Raw genomic sequence first — 23,527 nt, forward strand, 5'->3', positions numbered from 1 at the left:
TTCAACAGGTCCACGCTGTCGCCCTGGATTTGCCTCCACAACCTACCAACGTCCAAAACCTGCTCCAAAACTAAAACATTACGGCCATGTTTGCGAATTTTGAGCTGTGGTCCGGCGGCATGGTCGACTATGCGGCCAAAAAGAGACAGCCGCGATCTAGGACTGGGTGCTTATCCTGTAAGTCATGGAGCTGAGACAACCCCTCCTCCGCCGCTTGGCTGCATTTTAAGTCGTTGGCCGCTACATGACACCTCGCAACGCTAGTAACCGTGCTAATAAACACCCTTATGCGCAGGTCGTCGTGTAAAAAAGAAATGCGATGAAGCGAGACCAGTTTGCGGAAGATGTCTACAGCGCGGGCACCCCGACTGCTGCACTTGGACAGAGCCCATGCCGGCCATCGCGTCTCCAGAACCCTGCAGAAAGGAGCTGCAGCGGCATCGGCGTTTAGACTCTTTCCCCTCGATCCGTCCGAGTTCGAGCTTCCTCCTGCATTTCCCCGACGGGCTAGCCGGCGTGCCGGCAGCTCACGCATGGGAGGTTGTATGTCACGCTAACCGCGCAATCCACGGCGCATACTTTGACGATCACTACACGATTCTCGTGCCTTTTCTTCCGTTAATCGCCGAGTTTCCATCGTATGCATATACATGGCTTGCGCTCGGGGCGGCGCAGCTTGCGCAGCAGCATCCATCGTCAGACAGCAGCCATTGGCGCCTCATGGCGCTCGAGTGCCACTCCAAGGCCATTTCTGGCTTGCGGAGGCACTTGGAGTCCACACCCGTACCGCAAGAATGGGCGTTGTGCTGCATGCTTCTGCTGCACATTTTTGAAAAATTCGGCGATGGGCAGCAGTGGCCGTCGGATGCCCACGTCAAGTCTGCGCGAGGCTATTTCCTCCACCGTTTTGCTCAATTCCCGCCAACCAACATGCGCCACATTCTTCAGCTGGAAAGTCTGATATATCGAATAGCAGTTACGAGCCTCTTCCAGCCGCGCGAGGAAAGCAGCAGAGACTGCACATTTCTCGACAAGTTTGTCGACATCTGGGCCGTATCGAGCATTCAGTGTGGCTTGTGGCGGCATAGTCTGTGGATCGGCCTGCAGCCGTCAACATTCAATGCCGTCTTCAAGCTTTCGGTACTTCTTCGTCAAGTACCGCTGAATGAGCTGCAGCTGTCTGAATTGGAACGAATTGCGCAAAATCTACCACAACATCTGCCGTCTCACGGAGCATCGCCGTCGCTATCGGCAGACGAAGACTATGCGCTGAGTGATGACTGCCTCTCGACACTGACATTGGATGATCAGTCTGATGCCGCGCATTGCCTGTTCTCCAGCGCCTGTTGGGTCGTCATGTCCAAAATGCGGAATCTTGCGACAACGCAAGATCAGGACCCTATTCGGGAATTAGCACGTACTGGCTACGGCTGGCTCAAGACTTTGATTAAGGTCAGGTTTTTCTCGCCAGTTTTGCTATGGCCAGTAATTATCCTTGGCCTGGCTGCTTCTACTCTCAAGGAGCAAAATACCGCGACCACCTATGTCAACGCGCTGGCGCATGCGTCAGGGCTACGAGCATCGACATCGGTAGTTCGGTTGTTTAAGAATGCCTGGGAGGGCGTCAACGGGGACGAACCGGCAGGTATCGACATGCTTTTCAACTCTGAAGCGCTTGCCACTGTTTTTATTTGACGGCGTAGCACGGTAGCCTCAGCTTAGTCGACAATCAATTGGCGAGGCGCCACTGCAAGCCTCAAAATGTTACGCTAGGTCTAGATAGGATTGCCGACGCACTAGCTAATCAGTCCCGCGGTGTATGCAATTGATAATGCAGCTCTCCATACCATGTGCCACGCCCCCACCGGCTTCGTAGCGACATCCACTTCCCCAGATAACTAATGGAAACAACCCTTGTCTGCCGTTGTTTGGTATCGCCAGCACAGATAGAGGGGCTGATAGAGGAACATGCAGCTGTGGTTATATAACATGCAAAGACTCCCAAGTCCTGCTCACCTCTCCGCATACCTACATCTCAAGAGACTTGTAGCGAATTGACTGGCCAATATGGAAGACAGCAGCGGAAACACCTGGTCGTCAGCTTCTGGCCAACATCCACCTGGAACCGTCCTTCTAGACGATGGTTCGTGCCCATACCACCACCAACCTCGTCTTCCCCTCTGATGCTTTCACAGTGACGGCTTCGCAAAGCCGAACCATCCTGCAGCCCGTCCCCAGCAGCGATCCCAACGACCCCCTCAACTGGTCGCGCCTCCGCAAGAACGTCAACTTTGGCCTCGCCTGCTTCTACACCTTTGTCATCTACGTCGTCATCGACATTGCCACCGTCGTCTATGGCCAGGTGAAGGACGAGCTGGGCTTTTCCTTTCAGCAGCTCAACCAGTCCTTTGCCGTGTCCGACGCCGGCATCGCCATCGGCGGCGTCTTCTTTATCCCCTTTGCGCTGTGCTTTGGGAGGCGGCCCATCTATCTCCTGAGCATCGCCGTGCTGGTGGGAACGACAATCTGGCAGGCCCGCATGCAGACGCTCGGCGACCTGTATGGGTTCAACCTCGTGTGCGGCCTGGCGGGCTCGGTGGGCGAGATTATCTGCGCCATGACGATTGCGGATCTCTTCTTCGTTTCGCAGCGCGGTGCCAAGACGAACATCCTTACGATTGCGATTAATACGGGCACATATCTCTCGCCGGTGGCGGCGGGCTACATTGCGGCCGCACAGGGCTGGCGCTGGTCAGTCAAGCACTCTGCGCTCACTTCGCAGAGGACGATGTTGTATGCTAACCGTGTCTCTCCCCCAATCGCAGGATCTGGTGGTGGAGCGTGATTTTGTCGGGAGTTTTATTCCTGGCATTTTCCATCTTCTACGAAGAAACCATCTTCACACCCGCGCCGTATCCCAGCGCCGACGAACCAGACGCTATCGATGTGGAAAAAGCCGATCTTCAACAGGTCGAAACCCTCTCCCCGGAGCGCCCTCCCATCCGGGATGACATTCCCATGAGATCGTATCGCGAGCGACTCGCGCTCTTCACCCGCACTGGCAGCTCTTTCAAAAGCGTGTTTCGGCACACCTACCAGCCATTCATCATCCTGGCCACCTTTCCCGGTGTCGCGTTTGTCGCTCTCGTGTACGGGTCGCTGCTCGCCTGGCTGGCGATTGTGCTCAACGTGCAGGCCACCTACTTTACGCTGCCGCCGTACAACTTCTCATCATCGGGTGTCGGACTTTTGAATATCCCCACGCTGCTTGGCTGCATTCTTGGAGGATACTTTGGAGGCCATCTGTCTGATTACACCATTAAATGGCTAGCGCGACGCAACGGTGGGTTGTATGAGCCAGAAATGCGTCTTTGGCTCGCTTTTCCCAGTATTGTGATAGCTCCGGCTGGATATTTGATGTTTGGGTTGTCAATTGCAAAAGTGAGAAAGCATACACGAAATGTGCCGCGTGCGGTAAGGCTAATGAATACAGGGCATGCCATGGCCAGTTCCAGCGGTCGGCCTAGGAGTGTACGGCTTCGGGAGCACAGCTCTTGGCAACATTACGCTCGTTTATCTTGTGGATTCTTATAGAGATGTAAGTCACTACTTGTTGCTCTAAATTCTGTTCTGGTCTCAGGCACAAGTCCTAACGTCATGTCAGGTTATCGGAGAGGCGTACATAGGCGTCACATTTGTGCGCAATGCTTTTGGCGTGGTAGGGGCCATGTGCTTGACGCCCTGGGTTGACCGAATGGGACTATATAATATGTTTGTTTGCTCTTGCTGCTTATCTATTGGCGTCTCGCTGCTTACAGTGCCGATGATGATTTGGGGACGCCAATGCAGGCAATGGACTGCGGCTCGGTATACCAAAATGGCCGGGAGACAGCTTGATGCGCGATGAGGATGGTTGAAATGTCGATGAAGATGGGTTGCTTAATCCTCCAATCAGAGTATTAGATGAATTTGATAGAAAGTGAACCGAATTATGCTGTGTAATCTGGATTTTGTTCCAGGACTCTGCTTGATACTTGTAATAGAAGAACTTGCCGCGTCTGTGTCAGAACCTCGTTGGTGGGGAATTGCGAAGCAGGTGGCAGCGAATACCCTCGTCTTCCATGTCTTTTTACCCATATATTTGCTTCCTCTCGCTGATGTTTAGAATGGCTAGTGAAAAATCATATCTCGCTGCGGAAGTTCGTCGTCAAGCGGACATCGCCTCGTCGACGCCCGCCCTCTAGCCCTGATCTGCGCGGGCAACGGTGAAGAGGTCTCACTTCCTTCCCCACCAGGCAAGTATTGGCCTTTATTTTCTTAGGTATATGCCGACGAGCCCAAAAATTTCGTGATCGAATGGGTCGCCAGGAAACGAGTGATGAATATAATGCTTCCCCATCTCCGTGACGCGAGTCGAGCCCTCATCCGTTAACCACGGCCTGTAGGTCCTGTTAGTACGCAACATCACCCTTTCTCTCAATACAACAGCAGTTATAGTTTGGGGAGAGACTCCGATTAAAGCGTGGGAAGGCCAGGTTTGGGCTGTACTCACGAGATGCGCATTTCTTCACCCCACCTCATCTCCATCCCATAATCTTTGTGCGCCTCATCCTCCCTATCCTCCTCAATCTCGTTCCACACCATTGCCGCCGTCCGAGCCATGTCCACCACAATCTGCCGTACCGGCACATTGGGTATGACGCTAAACACGAGCGTGTGCTCGTCCACCTCGAGAAAGCCCTTGGGGTCCTCGAGCACAGTGAAGCCTAGCTTCGCCAGCAGCGCCTTTTCCGTGTCGGCGTATGCGGGGTCCTGCGTGTAGTAATGTACCATGGCCCCCCGTATTTCCGTCCTTGTCCTGTTTGGCTGTCAATGTCTCAACCATGGTGAGGGCGGCGGCGTGCTGGGTGGCGGCGCGCTGAACCGAGGTTGCGAGCTTCTCGTGTGTTGTCTTGGCCCAGTCGTCGAGGCGGCCGAGGCCAAAGCAGACAATCTTACGAATGGCCGAGGTGCTTGATGTACCGAGAATGCTTATCAGAGCGCCACAGGCGGTGCTATGCTGCCATGCTGCTTGATGCACGCGGAAAGCGGCCTCGAGCTCGGCCAGCGACCACCCGGAGGGCTTGGGCTTGGTCCCGTAGACGATGCCGATGGGTGTCTCAATGTCCATCATGGACTCCGGAAACTTGGGGGACATGTGTGTCATGTGCTGATGCACACAGTAGCGGATATGGTATGTCTCACTAAAAAAGGACTTGGTGTCAGAGTATGGCTCTGCATGAACTTTGAAAATGTAGCAATTGCTCAAGAGGAGAGGGAGGAGGAGGGTAGCAAAATGCTTGCTACAACGTTAGCAGATTGCCATTCGTACCGACCGATCTTTGTTGGGAGGACCTGGACAGGTCAGAGACCAGCTCCTCTCGCGCCCGACCACGTCCTCGATTGTGACGACGGCGTCTTTGTCTCCAGCGTCGACGGCCTGCACCAAGGCATCAATCTGTCGGTCAAGGCTAGCCATCACATCTCGGCTCCAAAAAGGCCGCCCTCGCTCATAGGCGCCAATGTAGTCCTCCACGAGCTCCTTGGCCTCGGCAATCTGCTCAATCATGGATTCATTGTCTTGATGTTGTATGGCGAGCTGAGAGGCAGCCGCTTCTAGCCTGGTCCAGAGCATATCCTCGCGAGGTTCAAAGCCGAGGTCGGACATGGGCCAGAAATATCAAGAAGAAAACAAATAAAAAGATATCGACTGGGAAATGTGCTGGTGCGGGATTTGGAGTTTTGAATCGCTCGCTTATCTAGGCTGGGAGATGAATAGGCTTGCAAGATCGGGCGGTTTGAACCATTTTATATGGACGCCGGAATCAAATTCGGCCGGGTAAGAGGCGACACGCAAGTTTTCTGTACGACAATGTGAGACCTGGATTTGATGCAAAATTTTCCTTATGCGGCTGCCATGTAATTCCGGTGTTACTCTGATGATGCTGTTGCCACTCTACACCAAATCTTCACACCCGCAACCGACGACCAGAGACAGATTCAGTGTCCAGGCAACGGACAGCAGCACAATATCGGCAGCTGGACCGAAAACCACAGAATGCATCGAAAAAGAATACAGAGAGTTATTTGCTTGTATTTTGTTCTACCCATGACCCCGTTGCTCGTCGCGATAATGATCCGTTGTGTTCTGTAGTGCAAATTATTAGCTTGAGCAATGCCCACACCCATCCACCTCCCACGTAGTTCCCGCATCACCACGGCCCAATCGACCTGCATCTCGCATCACACATCATGTCGGCGTCGGCAGATGACGGCGACGCCTCGCTGCCAGCCACCACCCCCGGCCAAGCAGCGCACACCACACCGGAAAGGCCCGTCCCGCGACAGCGCAAATCCGACGCCCACAGCGCGCAGGTGCAGATCCAGAACCGTCGGCGCGAGCATCTCCAACGCCACCCAGAGTACCTGACCAGCATCGAGCATGAGCTAGCAGGTGCGCTTCCCTAGTATTGATTTTTATTTGGCAACTAACCGGCATGGGCCGGATCCGAGTGCTTGCTACTTTCTTGGCCGCGAAAAAACCACCACCTTATCCATATTTGACCATGTACATGTGAAAACAGCAGCTTTGGGCTAACACACAAGCTAGACCCCATACTGTATGAGCGCCTCGTCAAGCGGCACCAATCCGCCGCCGAGCGCGAAGCCGAAGGCCGAGCCAAAGGCTACGGGCGCACCCTCGAGGCTGACCTCGTCCGCGGCGAGACCAAGCTCGCCGACCTGCGCGAGGCCCCATTGTCATCTGGCAGCCAGGCTCCTTCTCGCCCGACCACAACGACGACGGGCATCGAGGAGACGTGGGACCAGCCTGCTGAGTCCAAGACGCACGGGCTGGAGCTCTGGCAGGCGTTTCTCACGAACCGCTTCGTGAGAGGTCAGGATGAAGAGTTTGACTATGCAGCGGTGGATGGGAATGAAGAGTATGATGGCCTGGCGAGGATGGAGGCCGAGGAGCAGTGGTTCGACGAGGAGGAGCCGGCGCGAGTGGATGATGCTAAGCGGTTGGAGGGGGAGACTGGCGTTCAGGATTTTTAATCAAGACATATCATGAATATGGAAATAGTGTAATATTAGAGAATTTGTATATGTGGTATCGGCCAAATCAACGCTCATCTATCGTTCGTATGTATGCATATTTATATGCCTCGTCATATATTAGTCCACCACGCCCAACCTCATCTTATTCAGGGCATTTTCGTAATTCGCCGGACTGTGATCCGTCAACATGCTCGTGCCGAATCTTGGCTCCAGGAACCTCGTCTCGACATCCCGCACATACTTCAAAATCACCCTCGTCGCCGGCCGTCCCAGCAAGCCCTCGCCATTCAGCAGGAAAGCCTCTCTTCGCAGCACAGGGTAGCTCTCAATCACAAACACCTCGCCCGGCGGCACAAGCCGCTCGCACGTAAAAGTCTCGCGAAGAGCCGCCAGCGCAGGGAGCATCCATTTATCGTCGTCGTTGCCGGGGACGGCGCGAGACTCACTGCTGCTATGCCATGCCTCGGTCAGATTGTTTTGCAAGGCGGTCCACATACGTTTGCGGATGTCGGCTTTGGTCGCGTTCTCCTTGTTCTTGAAAGCGAGGGCGAGGGCCTGAAAGTCGTGCAGGATGCCAAGGGACAGGTGCGGGACGAGGTCGTCGCCGTGAACAACGGTCGTGATGAGACCGCGGGTGATTTTGCGGAGCTTCGGGGACATGACGCCCGGTGAGCCGTATGCGTAGACATGAATGCGTCGTCCGGCGGGGATAAATGTGTTGTTATATTTACTGTCTTTGGCAGTGCTATCGGTGAGCATCTTTCTGAAGGAGGCTTCGGGAGCCGTGACGAAGCCCGGGCCGTTGGGATTTGCTTCGGCCAGCATGACGCCGAGAAGAGCTGTTACGCCGCCTCCGAGAGAGTGGCCACAGAGCACCAGACCGTAGTCGGGAAATTCGCCAAGTGCCTCCTTGAGTGTCACCAAAACGCGGCCGTCGCCGCCATATAGCAGGCGACGTGCAGAAGCATGCACGCCTTTGTGCACTTTGTAAGATCGGTTCTTCCAGACGAGGTTGTCATAGTCGCAAGTCATGTCAGCCATAACATCCTCAAAGCCAAGCGTGCCGCGACAGGCCAGAACAACAGCCTTGGCTTCGTGATCAAGCGATATGTAATGAACAAGCGGCACTCCGGTGCCAGTAGAGCCACTCGAGTCCGATCCTCCCTGAGGATCAACAAACGAGGCAAGCAAGATATTTCCGGCGTTTGATTCAGTGTGATGGGCAAAGTGGCGCACATCTTGATGGGTTCCGTCCCAGCTCGTCAATTTCGGCATGTCCTTGGAAATTCCGAGGAACTTCAGAAAATGAGACCCGTAGCATGCAGAGGAGAAGCGCATATATCTGGTAATATTGGGAAGAAGGTGACCCTCTGGGAATGTGCCATCCACGAAACCTTCTCGGCGCAGAGTGTGCAACGCGTCGGCGGTGCTGTAAGTACTCTTCTTGTAATACGAAGAGAGAACGAGAGAGGTCTGGGAGTCGTTTGTTGCGAGGCTATACAGGCTGGGGGCATATGATCCGCTGCGGCGATGACCCCTCATCGGAGACGCTGGAATGTTGGTGTTGAGAAGCGAGCCTCGGCGGGGTCGAATGGTCGAGTCTGTTGCAAATGCTGAATCCTGTTTCGTGAGAGTCGGCGAAGGTGGCGCCACTCCGCCAGTAATGACAGGGTAGCCACCTTGTGCGGAAATGGGCTGTCGTCTATCGGCAAGTGAGATGTAGCTGGCTCGCGAAGAACTTCGATTTAACGGCTCTGGAGTGGCGAGAGATCTTCGGTTCGCAATGGATCGTTCTTGCGACGCTTTGGTGGGACGGTTGTGCAGCGCCGTCACTTTTTGCGATGAATCAGCGCGGCTACTAGCAGGTCTTGGTCTTGCGCCAGTATCATTGCCATCCTTGTTCCACATATTAGAGAGGGACTGGCCCCCGTCTTTGAGAGCCTGTTTCAGTCCAACCTTTTTATCCGTGGAGCGCCCGATGCTGTCTGCCTTCTTCTTGGGCGGCGGCCTTCTGGCAGTTGGTGTATTTGCTTTCTCAGACGATGCCGCGGCAGCAGGCTGTCTCTGACGTTTCTGGTTTGCAGCAGGCTCAGTTTTGCGATCTTGGATTGTTTTCGACCCTTGACGATTCTTGTCCATTTCGGGAGAAGCAATGTTCATGTCGAGAGAAGCAGTGTCTTTGTCGGGAGAAGCAGTTGGCGAACTTGGCTTGGGAACTTCAGCATCTTTTGGAGGAGGCAACGGAGCTGATGCAGGCATGAATGTTCCAGTGGCTGGGTCGTATTGCATCGGGGTAGACGAAGACTCCTTGTCGCTGTCAATTTCGCCTAGGACTGATCCTGTTTCCGCGTCGTCGCCTCCTTCCAGAGTCATGGCCCGGAATTTGTCCCTCTCTATTCTGTACACGACTCGATAAGGACCGTCATTTTCGTGACCTGGATAAGAAAGGCGTTTTGATCGGGAGCCAGGTGTACTGGTCTCGATAATCTCGGCTCCGGGGGGCGTTGGTAATACCGGTAGACAACCTTCGACTTCAACGGTAATCGTCTGAACTGTTGTGACAGAGTTGAAAATGGTCACCTTTGCTTCAGGTGGAAGAGATTTTGTAATGTGACTCTTTAACTGTGACAACGCTTCCTCTTCATCCTGGGAGCCTCGCCGGGATGCCTCATGGCTAAATGCTGGTGCATATCCGCGTTGCAGAGCCATCTCGTCGTCAATGTCGACGCGGTCGCCGTCGTTGAGTACAACCACATCCCAAATGACCTCTTCAAACGCTTTTCGGCGGGTTTCTTCCTCGGGCAGCTTGCGACAGGCTTGTTGGAGGTATGCCAAGGCACTCAGAGCGAGTGTCAAGTCGAGGACACCGACGCGCTCTCCCTTGGTTCCTGTGACTGGATTGCGAAACTCGTGGCGCATGAGTGTAATGATGCTGGCGACGGCACGAGAAGAATCTGTCGACCCAAGAAGTTTATCCAGGGAGGAAAGGAAGAGCTGCGACGTATCCGACGCCAATGAGAGGGTAGTTCCGGTTAAACGAAAGCTGGCCGAGGTCCAAAAGGCGACTTGTATGACTGCGTAATGGAGGCTCTCCAAGCTGCGCTCGAGTACATTTTCTGCATCCGCCGCAGCTAGAGTGCTCTTTGCGTGATCTAGGGTGTCTCTGCCGGCGCGCGTAAGAACAACCTCGACCAGGCCGCGGGCTACCTCGAGACTGGACAGGGTTGTGAAACGCGCGGCGTCGAGTCCATATCCGCTAACAAGAGAGCCAAGTCGAATGGCGAGTGACGTTGAGCGCGTCGCGAGACTGATGGTAGAGGCTATCGGGCCCGGCAGCAGTGTCGGACCGGGTTTGTGGTTTGGTTCATCGCGCGCCATGGGTGCTAGGTGAGACTGTAACGGCGGTTGGGTGGGTAGGCGAAGAAAGTATTACAGACATGTCATGGCCGTGGATGGTTGACGACAGTGGTTTAAATTCGGCAGGATCCAGGGCGGGAGACGGACAAAAGGATTAGATGGACAAGAAAAACAGCAATAAACAAAAGATCGGAAGAGATTAGCAGGAAGCCAGGAACGTGGCGAATTATGCGAGGCGAGCTGGTGACGAAAGTATGGAAATGTTGTTATTGACCCAATCATAGTTGGGCGGCAGGACGAGCATGTGAAAGCGCCAATGAGCAGAGGGCGGCGCCGGCGAGCAATGCGGCCCAAAGTGGTGGCGCTAGGATGCGGCAAGGTCCAGTGGGCATTAAGCGGCAGCTGCCTTTCGGCACGCACCGTAGAATTGCGTCTCGAGATTGGACGACGTATTTCATGACAGCGATGAGTTTGAGAATTGAAGATTGTAGTCAGCGTTTGCGTTGCGTGACGAATTTGCCTGCCAGCTGATGACTTTGTCTGGCAGCTGGCAGTACAGTGTCGGTACAGCAAGTACACAGTAAAGGCACGGTGGAAACACTAGCAATTAAACTACGCGACACACGTGGCTGCAGAGGTATGCGCTTGTATGAATCTACGAATATCGCTGGAATGCAATACTGTAAATGCTCGTTCAACGACGGTTGAAAAAAGGAGGGAGAAAAGCCGACAAGAGAATCAGTCCAGCTCCTTGATGGCAAACCTTACCTGAGCCGAGTGTGTGACGCGCTGCCGTCGTCGCGCTGGACCGATATCGCAGGGTTGAGTTTCCCTAGACATTGGGCCAGCTGCTCTTTCTTGCTTGGTGAAACTACGCCGCGATGGTCTTACATGCATGGGGACTCGCAGATCAATGTCGTCGTCTGCTGAACATAGACCTTCTTTTCGAGATTATCTTTGGACGTCATCCAGCTGTGGTGGGTGATGCCGACGTGTCTGCGTAGAAATGGCAGGGCTGCCGTTGTAGACTGAGTTGGCGTCGGCAGAAATAGTTAACAAGACAAGAGATTCGTCTCGGTGGCCTCGCTACTACAGATTACTCAAGCGTGTGTACTTTGCTGATTCGAGGAAAAGCAAGTAGCCGACAGTGTCGCAGGGAACCGGTGTTGTGCGGCCCGCGAGCCGTAAAGGTGAGACCCTGTAGTTGAAAGAGTAAAGACGAGCGCAAGACGGTTTCGTGCGGTGTGAGATGGTTTTACCTTGACATGTCTTGAGCCAGACCAATCTGTACCAGTACAGAGTCAAGGAGTGCTGACCCTGGCAATACGATCTCTTGTGCCTGGACCAACGTCATTCAGCCCCGTTTCCAGAAATAAACACGGGTGCCGGTCGTGGGCCTAGCGGAAGCTCCTAATGGCTGCACCGCGCTGAAAGCAGCCACACAGAGGCCTGTACCTGAGGCGCAGCTCCGCCGCGCAGTGGGGCCTTTGTTGCCAGGACCACCAGCCAAGGCCGTGAGCCTCTTCAGGGATTTACAGGGCTTTGTTTTTAGGGGCTTCAGGGCTTCAGCGTCTGCCTCAGCGCAGCCTCGCACCTGCATGCACCTCCGATTAGCGCTGCTACAGAGGCTGCAAGGTAGGTAGACAGCCTGTCAGAAGCACAGCCACGACCCGCCAGGCTGGCTCAACAGGGCCTCAGGGCCTGCAGCTTGTCCGCGCTCTCGCATGCGGGCCTCGTACTAAAGTCGCATCTCTCCAGCCATTCAACCGCCTTTGTCCACTCCCATACTCGCATCAACCTTTTCTTTTTTCTTCCTCGTCAATTCTCCAACTCTCCAAAACAGTCAATCGCTCCCATACCCTACAAGACACTACATGCTTCTTCCTTGACCGCCAGACACCGGCCTCTTCTCCGACAACCACCGGGCGCCCCCTCCACACTGTCCCTAGCCCAGTCAGTGCTCGGCCTACCACGATTCAACAAACGACCACTCCTCCTCTTTTCTCCCGTCCCTCCCTCACAACAACAATCACAATGCCGTCGCCCGCCATCCTGCTCAACTCGCAACCGGCCGCGATGCCGGACCCGGGCCTCTTCTCCGACAAGCTCGTCTCCGCCGATGTCGCCGCCGCTCTGCCCCCCGGCTACCGCATGCGCGCCCTGCGACGCTCCGACTACAACAGCGGCTTCCTCGAGTGCCTGCGCGTGCTGACGACCGTGGGCGACATTACCGAGGAGGACTTTCAAAAACAGTACGAGGACATGCAGGCCCAGACGGGGTCGTACTACATCATGGTCATCGAGGACGCGGCCCGCACAGAAAACGCTGTCGTCGCAACAGGTGCTCTGATTGTCGAGCGAAAGTTGTACGTTGACCCCCTGTCAAAGAACAAAGGAAACACAAGGCATGGAAGTGGAGTGCTAACTGGTTCGCAGCATCCACTCGCTCGGAAAAGTAGGCCACATCGAAGACATTGCTGTCGCCAAGGACCAGCAGGGCAAGAAGCTGGGCCTACGCCTCATCCAGGCCCTCGACTACGTCGCCGCCAATGTCGGCTGCTATAAGACCATTCTCGATTGTAGCGAACAAAATGAGGGCTTTTACGTCAAGTGTGGCTTCCGCCGTGCCGGTCTCGAGATGGCACACTACCACGAGGGGCCCAAGAGCAAAGGTCAATAATCCCAAGCTGTCTGCAATTCACCGCTCCTACCAAGAGCAGCTATACATCACCCGCATCGTCGTTCTAGCATTTGTTTTTGATTTCTCAGTCTTGCAGTTGAACTGATTTTGAACAGTTGGCGCAGAGAGCAGAATTTAGAGTCTTCAGCTCATTGTATAGAAAAGGGTACCCAAGGATGGGCGACTTCGGATTTTTAGGAAATACTGGAATAGCGAATACACAACATTTTAATACATGAACATCCCAAAAAGCTTACAACGATGAGTGACGAAGCTTCTCACCCCCCACGTATCCGCGCGCCGCATCGGTAAACAGCCGTCGACCTTTGACCCATGACACCAGGAACCCAAAGAGCCGCCAGTTGCCGACCTGTCCCGTCGCGTAGCTTTTGCCCAGCGAGAGGAAGATGAGCGTCTTCTTCTCCGGCTCATACGCCTTGGACGGCGGCGCTCCGGTCAGCAGTGCGTTGAGATGCTCGGCGAGGTAAATGATTTGGTTGTCGGTAATGGTGATTTGCTTGGGCTCCATGCTGCCCACGTCACCCAGCGCCCAGACATTGCCTGTGCCGACGACTCGGAAGTGGTCGTCGACGGACACATTGCCCTCGCTGTCGAGCCACGCCGGCGGCACAAAGGACGTGTTGGTCTTGAGGCCGAATAGCGGCAAGTAGCAATCCGTCTGCATCTCCGACCCATCTGAGAAGGTGAGCTTTGTGCCTGTATCCGCCGTGCTGACGCTGTCCACGCGTTTGCCACGGAGGAGCTTCACGCCGAGTTTCAAAAGGTCGCCCTCGGCCGTGCTGATCACTGAGGGTAGCACAGATGCGTGCTTCTCGAGCGGTTTGGTGCCGCTCATGACGAGAGTAATGGACCGCGTGCGTCCGTACTTGGCCGCCAGCTCACCAGCGACCTCCACGCCCGTCGGGCCGGACCCCGCGATGACAATGTCTCGCGCCTGACCAATCTTGCTCTGCAGCGCGCGCCACGCCGCGAGCGTCTCCTCGTGCGTGCCAATGCCTTTTAGCGGCATGTCGCCAGACACGCGCGAGCCCGTAGCGATGACGAGCTGGTCGTAGCTGACCGTGCGGCGAGCTCCATCAGTGTTGATGAGCACGGAGACGGTGTTGGTAGTGGCATCGATGCTTTCTGCTGCGCCAAGGACGAGCTCAAAGGAAGAAGGAGGATATTTGGCGAAACCAGGCGCTATGGGGAGGAAGAGCTGGTCCTCGCTGAACTCTCCCGGGATGAGGCCGCGCGTGGCAGCCACGTTCCAGAAGAAATGCGTATTGGGCGTTACGAGGATGACGAGGATGGGCTTCTTGGGGAGCGTGTATTTGAGGAGCTTGTGGGCGAGTGGTAGGCCGGTCCAGCCAGCGCCGAGAATGACAATGGTTTCTGGCATTTTTGTGGTTGTAGCCAAGGTGTAAGTGGGAGTTGGTAGAACGCAAGCACAGGGTGGTGCGAAGCAACCATTTAAGGCCTGCAATTTTAAGACGACCGATAGCTTCTCTTCTTTCAAGTTCTAATTGAACAGGCCCCTTCGCCCCTGATGGCTTTCATTGCAGACTATTGCGAATCCTGCGCTTCCCGCCTGCCGTGACCGATCATCCACCCCCGGCCTCCGGCCTCCACTCTAGGGCCGACCACCGAGACCGAGGCTGCGATCCACCTCGACAGCAGCCAGTTCCTGACGGCGTCGACGCCGACAGTGTGACAGAAAGCATTTCTTTTCCTCTTCCCCGTTACCATCCCATTGCACTAACCAGCCTCCGGCTTTGTTCTATCTTGAGCAGCGATGAGCGAACCGGGACCCCGCAGCTCGGCCGGCAACGGCGACCAGCGCCGCATCTGGAGCTGCGTCACCTGCCGTCGGCGCAAGGTCAAGTGCGACCGCCGCGCGCCGCGCTGCGATGTCTGCACCAAAACGGGCATCGAGTGCCACTACCCCGTCGGCGGCCGCCTGCCGAGCCGCGCGCGCGCGCAGCCGCAGTGGTCGTCGCCGCACCAGAAGCAGACGGACCTCCTGGAGCGGCTGCGGCGGCTCGAGGCCGTGGTGACGGAGCTCTCGGCGCAGGTTGACGAGGCGAATGAAGCGGGCACACGGCCGGAAGGGCACGGGTGGCAGCTCACGCCAAACTCGAGGGCCGTCTCGTCGACGGAGATGGTGGATGCGGATCAGGAGCCGGAGGAAGACTTTGGGCAGCTCGTCACCGGGGGCGACGGACGCGTGAGGATCGCCAAATCGTTTTGGTCCGTCTTTTGTGATGAGGTGGGCACTGTTGCGCCGCAGCTGAGCAAAGACCTGTGACTAATGTGCCCTTTCAGGTCGATCATATATTCGAGTCCATACAAGACGCTTCAGAACAGTCCCAGGAAGACTTCATCTCGCAGTCATCTTCTTCGCTTTGCTACTGCCAGTCCTTCGGCCTAGGTGGCGATGCATCGATGCTCCCTCAGCGTTACATGGGTGCCTCTTCCACCCAAACCTCACTTTTGTTGCAGACATATAAAGAAAGGGTCGATCCCTTTGTCAAGGTGCTATCAACGGACGCACTGCAGCATCTTTGTGATTCATGGGGCACGTCTCAGTCAGAGTTAGAACCCGCACAGGCTTCCCTGCGCTCGGCTGCTATGTTTGGCGCGGCCATCACGCTCACTGCAGCAGAAACAAAGGCCGCTTTCGAAACAACAAAAGATACACTTCTTACAGATCTGCGCGCACTTGCCGAAAGAGAGCTTGCGCGATCAAAATACATGTCAGCCACAGACTTGGTCGTGCTGCAGGCCCTTCTCATCTACACATCGATGCTGCCCTACGCGAACATGCATGACGTGGCTGGTCCGCTGGCCGCTTCTACGGTACAAGTCGCAATGCAGAATGGGCTACACATGGAGAAAGCACGAGAAAGCCGCGGCAATGCAGATGTGCGAGAGATGATGTGGTTGCAGGTCTGCTTCCTGTCGTCACGGTTCCAAGTCGCTGATGTGGCGGTCTCTGAGTGGCCCCCAGACGTTACAGACGTGACGGCATGCTGCGAGCGACTATACCCAAACAACCCAGAGCAGAGGATGTTGTTATTTACAAGGCAGACTATATGGAACTTGTCGCGGCAGATGCGGCATCTTAGTTCGGGCGCGGAGACCAGTGAAGCCGAGACTCTGGTCAGCGCGGCCAGGTTGGCCGTCGAAGAGCAGCACGAACGACACTTGCTTACATCCAAAACAGCATTCGCGGCATTTATACAGAAAATGTCACAACTCTTCTTTGCCAAAATCCAGCACGCCATCATCGCTCAAAAATGGCAACAGCACGACAGCGGCCAGCTATTCACCCCGGGCCTGCAAGCCGAGCCCATCGCCCAGGCCCTCTCCGACGCTAGCATGACCACGCTGGAAGCGATGCACGCGCTCGGCACGCAGCACGACTGGGCGCCGTGGCGCTGGCAGCTGCAGGGCCTCTTTCCCTGGGCGGCCATGAAGCTCGTCTTTGCGCACTTTGCCGCCTGCCGGTGGACGCCGCTGTCGGAGCGCGCGTGGGTGCTGGCACGCGCGGTCGTCGGCAGCGCGTCGGACGAGGTGCGGAGAGATCCGGCGTGGGCGGCGCTGGGCAAGCTGATGGAAGCTGCGGAAGGGCAGAGGGAGAGGGAGATGCAGAGGCTCATGGGCGACGCGATGGCTGGGGGGGACTATATGCGGATCATCGAGGCGGGGCAGCGGGTGTTTTATAGTGAGGGGCTTGGAGGTGGCGTGGAGAGACAGGAAGAGCAGATATCACTGGATAAAAGAGATGGTGAGGACGTATGGGATGTGAATGAGGCGATTGGAGAGCCTGGCTTGGCTTATAACTGGCCGGATGAGCTAGCAGCTATGGACGCAGTGTCTTGGTAGCGGCGACGTGTGACGGCTACATTTTCCCAATTGAAAGCCAATAAATTGCAGTATAGCTCACATCCAAGAGCCTTGATTTTAGTGATGATCATTTGAAATTGTGATGTATGCAGCAGCGACTTGCATTGGCTCTGCAGCCTGGCCGTACGGCCCCTGCTGGCTGGGCAGCCTCACCACCAACACCAAGACAATCTGAAACTCGACTCCTCACTCACCTCAACGACCTTTTGTCATTCTATTTTCTCTCATTCCGTTTTTTTCTATACTTGATCTTTTTCCCTGTATTTTATCTTCTTTGGCGATTCCGTCAGCAACCAATGGCGATGAGAGGCGATGATGTCGCCTGGGAGGAGAGCGATCGCATTGAGCGCGTTTGGCGCCACTCCCTTTTCGAGGAATCGACTTTGAGGGATGTTGGCCGCTTTATTGCCAAACACCGACAGGGAGTACCCACCGAGCTCTGCGAGCCTAAGGCTGGTGGCTTCAATGCTCTTTTCAGGATGAAGTTTATCGACGGCGGCTCGGCCGTAATACGCTTTATGAAACCAGGCTCTACGATGTTCCCAGAGGAGAAGATAAAGCAAGAGGTCGCGACCATGAGGTTTATCCAGAATAATACTGCGATCCCAGTTCCATTTGTCCATCACTGGGGTACTCGGGAAGAGAGCCCGCTCAACATTGGACCCTTCATTATCATGGAGTATATGAAACATGACATAGACATAATTGAAGCACTGAACACTCCTGGTCGCACGAGGGATGAGCGACCAATTTTGAACCCAGATGTTGACGGGGCTTTACTGAAGAACCTGTACGGGCAGGTTGCAAAAATTCTTCTGCAACTTTCTAAAGTAGAGCTTCCACGTATAGGTGCTCTCGAGGGAACCGAAGAGTGGACGTGGGAGGTGACTCGACGCCCGTTGTCACTCCCGATGAACGAGTTGGTCCGCGTCGGTACATTACCGCAGCAAAAACTGCCCACCGCTCCGTTTAGCAGCTCTTCCGCATACTTTCAAAGCTTAGCAGCCCTTCACATCGATCATCTCGCCGCTCAGCGGAACGATGCCGTGGACTCCAAAGCCGACTGCGAGCGCAAATACGCGGCCAGGCACCTATTCCATAAGCTTTCGCGCGAAAAGCGACTCTTCTCCTCCGAGCACGACAAGGGACCTTTTAAGCTGTGGTGCGACGATTTGCGGCCGTCGAATATCCTGCTCGACGCCAACTATCAGATCGTCGCAGTGATTGATTGGGAGTTCAGCTATGCTGCGCCGAACGAATTCACGTTTGCGCCGCCCTGGTGGCTGCTTTTGGAACAGCCTGAATACGGGAAGGATGGTCTTGATGACTGGGCCGAGGCTTACAAGGCGCGCTTGCCAGTATTCCTAGAGGCCATGACCGAGGCGGAAGACGACTACATCGCCTCGGGAAAGCTGCAAGAGGACCAGCGACTGTCGGGCAAAATGCGTGAGAGTTGGGCCAGTGGTGATTTCTGGACCGTCTACGCGGCGTGGAAAAGTTTCGCCTTTGACAGCGTGTATCGGAAGGAGCTTGACTCGCGGTTTTTTGGACTGGTCGTCGCGACTTGCGACTCTGAAGATGTGTGGAAGGAGAGGCTTGGGCTGCTCGATCAACAGACTCAATCGGCCATGGAATCGTTCGTGGAGCGCAAAATGCTTGAGACGGAGACGAGGGTGCTGGCCTGGGACCCAGATTAGTACACGCTGGAATATCAAGTCTCTCTTCTGGATGAAGTGAGACTCAGAGGAAAGCTTTTTCAATTCAAAAGAAAATGTCATGACTATTAATAGATTGATTAAATCATAACACGCTACAAGGGATCAATCGCGTAAGAGTAGTGTTTTCGGATTGTTGTAAAGTGGTATCCGCGTTGTACAGCTGCCGCTAACCAAGTAAATGCCTGGCCGGCCACGAGGAAACTGTTCGCGGGTAAACTTGAGAAGAAAAAAAAAGCTTGCAGAAAAAAAACGCTCGCTCCGCAGATCAATAAATGCAACTCGTTGCGGCAGATTTCTGTACGGCAGCTGCCTTGTTGGCATTCATAAAGTCGGCCACTGCATTCGATTAATTGAAATGGCACTGGAAGAAATGCGAGCGAGCAAGCACGGCGGAAAATTCAATATGCTGAGCAGAACTATTTTCCATGTCTTGCCAGCCACGTCGACGCAGGAGCAGTCATAGTTCCCGTCAGCCAGCCATCACGCGGGGGCCGCTCCCCCCAAGTGAAGACGCCAGCATCCTGCATGCGCTTTTGGGGGGCGTTTTTCTGTCGCTTCCCCAGGCTAGCTAGCGTGAGCCCGAGTTCATGCATGCCAGGCTGTTCGCAGGGTAGGAAAAAAAACGACAGAAGAAAAAAAGGCTTGCAGAAAGACGGAAAGATGGCGTGCAGCAACGGCCGCACAGACGTTGGCGCACGCGCACCACCATTTTTTTTCGCCCGTGTCAGAAACTTGGACACTGACGGTGGAATAGTGTTGCAATGAGTCTGAACGGGTCAATTAGTTGGAGTTTTCGACGTCGCAGGATGGGCTAGAAATGGGTATTAGAGTTGACGATGCCCACTTGGGGAAGTGGACTCCGGGGGTGTCATGTCATGGTGCGGCGCTAGAACAGGTGCAAGCGGCCGGTTGCAAGAAGAGCATGTGATGCATGCTGATGCGGGAGAGCATTTTATTGAAAAGGCCCTGCGTGCCTCCCCTTCACGAGGGTGGCTTGCCAAGTTTGCCTTTCTGCCTTGATCATTCTGTTCTGTCTCAGATCTTGAATAAGAAGTTCTACTCCAGTTCGCCCTTTCATCAACGAGCGCCTTGCTTTTAAACACACAATTCACCATGGACGAGATGCACCGTATCCTCACTCGCATTCGCATTGCGAAGCTACAGTCCGAGTAAGGCTTCCCTGCCCCCGAATCGCGCCCGCTACAGAATCGTTCTCCGGTAGCCCTCGAGCGCAGTTCCGCAGGCCGATTCCGAGTCGCTTTTTTACGGTGCATCTTTCGTTTTGCTAACATGGCTGCAGAGTCCGCGCCAAGGGAGGCAATGAAGCCCAGGGCGTCCCTGTCCGTCGCAAGCGAGCCCTCAGCGCCTCGAGCACCGGCAAGAAGCAGCCCGTTTTCGGCCGCAAGTAAAGGCCAATACACGACGTGAACGATTTGGGAATTTCCGGCATTTTCAATTGGACTGTATCAGCATCGCTGGGGACTTTTTCCTGGCTCTCATTTCATGATTGTTTCTTTTGCGCGGCCGGAGTTTGAGGAGTCACATGTACCTTTCCTGTCAGCTTACTACTGCTATTACTACTAAAACTTGGTTGTCTTACCCGGGACTTGCAACGAAGCGCTTATTACCAGCCGATTATACAAATCCAACCCTCATCTTACATCTACACTGGGACACGTGCCACGCACCCCACTAGATTCCTCAACTGGGTTGAATACATTGTACCAAGAAAGATGTTGGCTTCGAAAGACGCGCTCGTGCAAGTCTCGCGCGAATGGCTGCGTTTCCAGGCGTCAATCTAGGCCGTCCAATTGCGCCCTCATGAAGGACCCCAGCTTTTAATTACATAGCTAGAGTTGCCACGGAACAATGAATATTTGCCCGTTTAAAGAGTTTTCTGTTTTGTATGAGAAGCTCGTCACCACTAATTCGAATGGTATGCCTTTTACCACGTTCAGATATCTTTTTGGCTGCCCGCGGTGGGGTCTATTCTGCCCCTCAATTTGGACACTCAAGAGGCAGAAAGCCGATAAATCTGGCTACCTTGTGCTGTAATGCCGAAAAACGTGCTCGCTGGGGGCGCGTGCTATTACGAGTGCCTACGCGCGTATGAATACCCGACACCCTGTAGTAGATGAAAAAAAAATAACCTTTTTCCCCTTTTTGAATTTTACTTTTTGAGATACTTCGATTGATCGCACAGAAGTGCGCCCCTCGATACCTATAATTAAGCACATGCCCCCACGGGAGCAAGAACTGATATTGGACCTAGTGACACGTTCTTTCTGTGGCACAGCTCCTTTGGTGGTATTGCTTTCACAAATCACAGTGCCACAGCTTGTGCTGCTCCATTTATTCGAAGTAATGAATGCACGAGCAGCTCCGATTTCAAACGAGGTAGGCATTTTAGCAGCCTCCCGAGAAATGAGTGACACACACGTCCGCGAGCTATTAACATTAGTTAGTGGCCGAGCATGACGCGACCTCATTCAAGCGAGCAGCACCTTTGCAAGAATACAACGTCTAAGTACTTATAATACTGTAAAAATCGTAATAGACCATCGCTGAGGTTTTAGCTGCCGCTACTGTCGTCCGACTCTCATATATCGCAGGGTACCTCTCTAACATATACCCCACTCCATTTAGGGCTGGATTAAATTGGAATTGTAGAAACATTGATCAATTTATAGCTAAATTAACGCTCTAACCGCCATTCTTAGTCAATAATCACTTCAACTAGTTGATTATAAGACCGCCCTATATCTAGCTCCCCTCTACCATCCCGCACGCCGGGCAACGTGAATTAGCTGGTACTCGTCAGCATTAGCCTCAACCACCTCACTCTGGGCAAATTGCACTAGATCAGGCTTAAGGCTATTGTCGTCAACGTCGTCGCCGTCTAGGCTGAAATTGTTCCCCAGCTGTAGATCGTCCCCTAGCTGCGGGTCGTCTCCTAGCTGTAGCTCGCCTCCTAGCTCTAGGTTGTCTCCTGGCTGTAGGTCATTCCCTGGCGGCTGGTTGTTCCCTGGCTGTAGGTCGCCTCCTAGCTCTAGGTTGTCTCCTGGCTGTAGGTCGCCTCCTAGCTGTAGGTCGCCTCCTAGCTCTAGGTTGTCTCCTGGCTGTAGGTCGTCTCCTAGCTCTAGGTTGTCTCCTGGCTGTAGGTCATTCCCTGGCGGCTGGTTGTTCCCTGGCTGTAGGTCGCCTCCTAGCTCTAGGTTGTCTCCTGGCTGTAGGTCATTCCCTGGCTGTAGGTCGTCTCCTAGCTGTAGCTCGCCTCCTAGCTCTAGGTTGTCTCCTGGCTGTAGGTCATTCCCTGGCGGCTGGTTGTTCCCTGGCTGTATGCCGTCTTCTGGCTGTCGGCCGTCTTCTGGCTGTCGGCCGTCTTCTGGCTGTCGGCCGTCTTCTGGCTGTCGGCCGTCTTCTGGCTGTCGGCCCTCTCCTGGCTGTCGGCCGTCTTCTGGCTGTAGGTCATTCCCTGGCGGCTGGTTGTTCTTCGGTGGCTGGCTGTTCTCTGGCGGCTGGTTGTTCTTTGGCGGCTGGTTATTCTTTGGCGGCTGGTTATTCTTTGGCGGCTGGTTGTTCTTTGGCGGCTTGCTGTTCTTTGGCGGCTGGCTATTCTTTGGCGGCTGGTTGTTCTTTGGCGGCTTTTTGTTCCCTGGCTGTGGAACCCGAGGGCCTTCTACTGGGCGCTGGGGAGTTGAAGGAGATGGATTTTGGTTACCCACCGGGACTTCTTGATCATTTAAGCGACTTAGCGCTACCTGGCGCATCTGTATGAATTGATCTTGGCTGAATGTGTACTGCTTGCCTGGCCTGCGATATGTAGTGTTAGCCGTCTAATTCAATGCTCTTAAGGGAGGGAAACATACGATGACACAGGCTCCATAACGTTTCCTTCGCCACCGCCGCTTTGCCGTCTAAGATGACCGCTAGAAACCCTGTTAAATGGGCCACCACCCCGCGATTGGCCTCCTCCGTTCACATGGGGAAGGCTGAGCCAGTGGCCCATCTCATGCGTAGTCGTTATCGAAGCTCCGCTGTTGTCAGTAAGAGTGTCCGCAGCGACAACGCATCCGTCCTTGCTGCCAATATTTGAGGCAATGTCGTCGCCAGGTTGCGGTAGAACGCATACGCCCTTAACGCCTGGGCCCTGATTTGTCGGCACGTAAACAAGGTTGAGAGTGCTCGTATTGCCCTGATGGACTTCAGCCTTCAAGCTATCCATAGCCTGGTTATCGGTCAAGCCAGCATTGCAGCGAACATTATCGATTCGTGAAACGTTGCCAAGGTTAAACTTGATTTTGGCCCCGTCGAGGACAGAGTTCATAAAGTCAACAGCCTTCTGAGCAACATCGTCCTTTAGGCGACGGGTTAGCCTCGGGTTTTTGCTAGTCCCCCAATGTATTCTAGAACGAAGGAGCTTACCGAGGGACATTCTCCGCCCTGGCCACAGCATAAATGCACAACACATCCCAAATTGATGACTTCTCCGTTGTCGGGCTGAGACCTCTGCCGCTTAAACAGTCCGGGCTCCTCTGTGCTGATGGTCTGGATACCACAATTATGCTCAGGCTGGCTCATCGTATCCAAAGGGCTAGCTAAGGAAGCCGAGATCATAAGACCAAAGACGGGAGAGAGTAGATTCACCATAGTGATGATGGTAAGGTATGCACATAAACCTAGGGAATAATGGCAGCAGCTCAAATGAGGAAGAAAGGTCTGTAAGGTCGACAAAGGAGAGGAGGGTGAAAGGGAACGCGTCTCT

General features: G+C 54.5%; 11 protein-coding genes across 13 annotated transcripts; 6 read left to right on the forward strand and 5 right to left on the reverse strand.

Moving 5' to 3' along the window:
* Positions 1-86: 86 nt before the first annotated feature.
* Positions 87-1,695, forward strand: LMH87_001775 (uncharacterized protein; the record flags this gene model as incomplete). The annotated part of the gene is made up of 2 exons (XM_056193108.1): positions 87-177; positions 296-1,695. The coding sequence occupies 2 exons, from the start codon at positions 87-89 to the stop codon at positions 1,693-1,695; spliced, it is 1,491 nt and encodes a 496-aa protein (XP_056050178.1).
* Positions 1,696-2,067: 372 nt separating this feature from the next.
* LMH87_001776 (uncharacterized protein) lies at positions 2,068-3,907 on the forward strand (the record flags this gene model as incomplete). The annotated part of the gene is made up of 6 exons (XM_056193109.1): positions 2,068-2,143; positions 2,196-2,751; positions 2,826-3,441; positions 3,494-3,598; positions 3,665-3,771; positions 3,850-3,907. 6 exons carry the CDS (start codon positions 2,068-2,070, stop codon positions 3,905-3,907), a joined length of 1,518 nt encoding a protein of 505 aa, XP_056050179.1.
* Positions 3,908-4,309: 402 nt separating this feature from the next.
* On the reverse strand, positions 4,310-4,644 carry LMH87_001777 (uncharacterized protein; the record flags this gene model as incomplete). The annotated part of the gene is made up of 2 exons (XM_056193110.1): positions 4,310-4,439; positions 4,553-4,644. 2 exons carry the CDS (start codon positions 4,642-4,644, stop codon positions 4,310-4,312), a joined length of 222 nt encoding a protein of 73 aa, XP_056050180.1.
* A 58-nt stretch (positions 4,645-4,702) lies between these two features.
* LMH87_001778 (uncharacterized protein) lies at positions 4,703-5,707 on the reverse strand (the record flags this gene model as incomplete). The annotated part of the gene is made up of 2 exons (XM_056193111.1): positions 4,703-5,243; positions 5,376-5,707. 2 exons carry the CDS (start codon positions 5,705-5,707, stop codon positions 4,703-4,705), a joined length of 873 nt encoding a protein of 290 aa, XP_056050181.1.
* Positions 5,708-6,291: 584 nt separating this feature from the next.
* Positions 6,292-7,095, forward strand: LMH87_001779 (uncharacterized protein; the record flags this gene model as incomplete). The annotated part of the gene is made up of 2 exons (XM_056193112.1): positions 6,292-6,493; positions 6,650-7,095. The coding sequence occupies 2 exons, from the start codon at positions 6,292-6,294 to the stop codon at positions 7,093-7,095; spliced, it is 648 nt and encodes a 215-aa protein (XP_056050182.1).
* Positions 7,096-7,215: 120 nt separating this feature from the next.
* On the reverse strand, positions 7,216-10,476 carry LMH87_001780 (uncharacterized protein; the record flags this gene model as incomplete). 2 transcript variants are annotated; one of them, XM_056193113.1, is made up of 1 exon in its annotated part: positions 7,216-10,476. In XM_056193113.1, one exon carries the CDS (start codon positions 10,474-10,476, stop codon positions 7,216-7,218), a length of 3,261 nt encoding a protein of 1,086 aa, XP_056050184.1. The 2 variants fall into 2 exon arrangements, with proteins under 2 accessions (XP_056050184.1, XP_056050183.1); XM_056193114.1 differs by having other exon boundaries at positions 7,216-10,017.
* Positions 10,477-12,489: 2,013 nt separating this feature from the next.
* Positions 12,490-13,274, forward strand: LMH87_001781 (uncharacterized protein; the record flags this gene model as incomplete). Its single annotated transcript, XM_056193115.1, has 3 exons — positions 12,490-12,821; positions 12,892-13,127; positions 13,252-13,274. The coding sequence occupies 3 exons, from the start codon at positions 12,490-12,492 to the stop codon at positions 13,272-13,274; spliced, it is 591 nt and encodes a 196-aa protein (XP_056050185.1).
* A 114-nt stretch (positions 13,275-13,388) lies between these two features.
* LMH87_001782 (uncharacterized protein) lies at positions 13,389-14,537 on the reverse strand (the record flags this gene model as incomplete). Its single annotated transcript, XM_056193116.1, has 1 exon — positions 13,389-14,537. The coding sequence occupies one exon, from the start codon at positions 14,535-14,537 to the stop codon at positions 13,389-13,391; it is 1,149 nt and encodes a 382-aa protein (XP_056050186.1).
* A 393-nt stretch (positions 14,538-14,930) lies between these two features.
* On the forward strand, positions 14,931-17,023 carry LMH87_001783 (uncharacterized protein; the record flags this gene model as incomplete). Of its 2 annotated transcripts, none has more annotated exons than XM_056193119.1 (2): positions 14,931-15,404; positions 15,461-17,023. In XM_056193119.1, the coding sequence occupies 2 exons, from the start codon at positions 14,931-14,933 to the stop codon at positions 17,021-17,023; spliced, it is 2,037 nt and encodes a 678-aa protein (XP_056050188.1). The 2 variants fall into 2 exon arrangements, with proteins under 2 accessions (XP_056050188.1, XP_056050187.1); XM_056193118.1 differs by having other exon boundaries at positions 14,931-15,385; positions 15,461-15,566.
* Positions 17,024-17,340: 317 nt separating this feature from the next.
* LMH87_001784 (uncharacterized protein) lies at positions 17,341-18,741 on the forward strand (the record flags this gene model as incomplete). Its single annotated transcript, XM_056193120.1, has 1 exon — positions 17,341-18,741. The coding sequence occupies one exon, from the start codon at positions 17,341-17,343 to the stop codon at positions 18,739-18,741; it is 1,401 nt and encodes a 466-aa protein (XP_056050189.1).
* A 2,795-nt stretch (positions 18,742-21,536) lies between these two features.
* On the reverse strand, positions 21,537-23,412 carry LMH87_001785 (uncharacterized protein; the record flags this gene model as incomplete). Its single annotated transcript, XM_056193121.1, has 4 exons — positions 21,537-21,569; positions 22,488-22,575; positions 22,632-23,119; positions 23,188-23,412. The coding sequence occupies 4 exons, from the start codon at positions 23,410-23,412 to the stop codon at positions 21,537-21,539; spliced, it is 834 nt and encodes a 277-aa protein (XP_056050190.1).
* Between the last annotated feature and the right edge of the window lie 115 nt (positions 23,413-23,527).

Source organism: Akanthomyces muscarius, chromosome 3, assembly GCF_028009165.1.
Source record: "Akanthomyces muscarius strain Ve6 chromosome 3, whole genome shotgun sequence".
Taxonomy (NCBI): Eukaryota; Fungi; Ascomycota; class Sordariomycetes; order Hypocreales; family Cordycipitaceae; genus Akanthomyces; species Akanthomyces muscarius.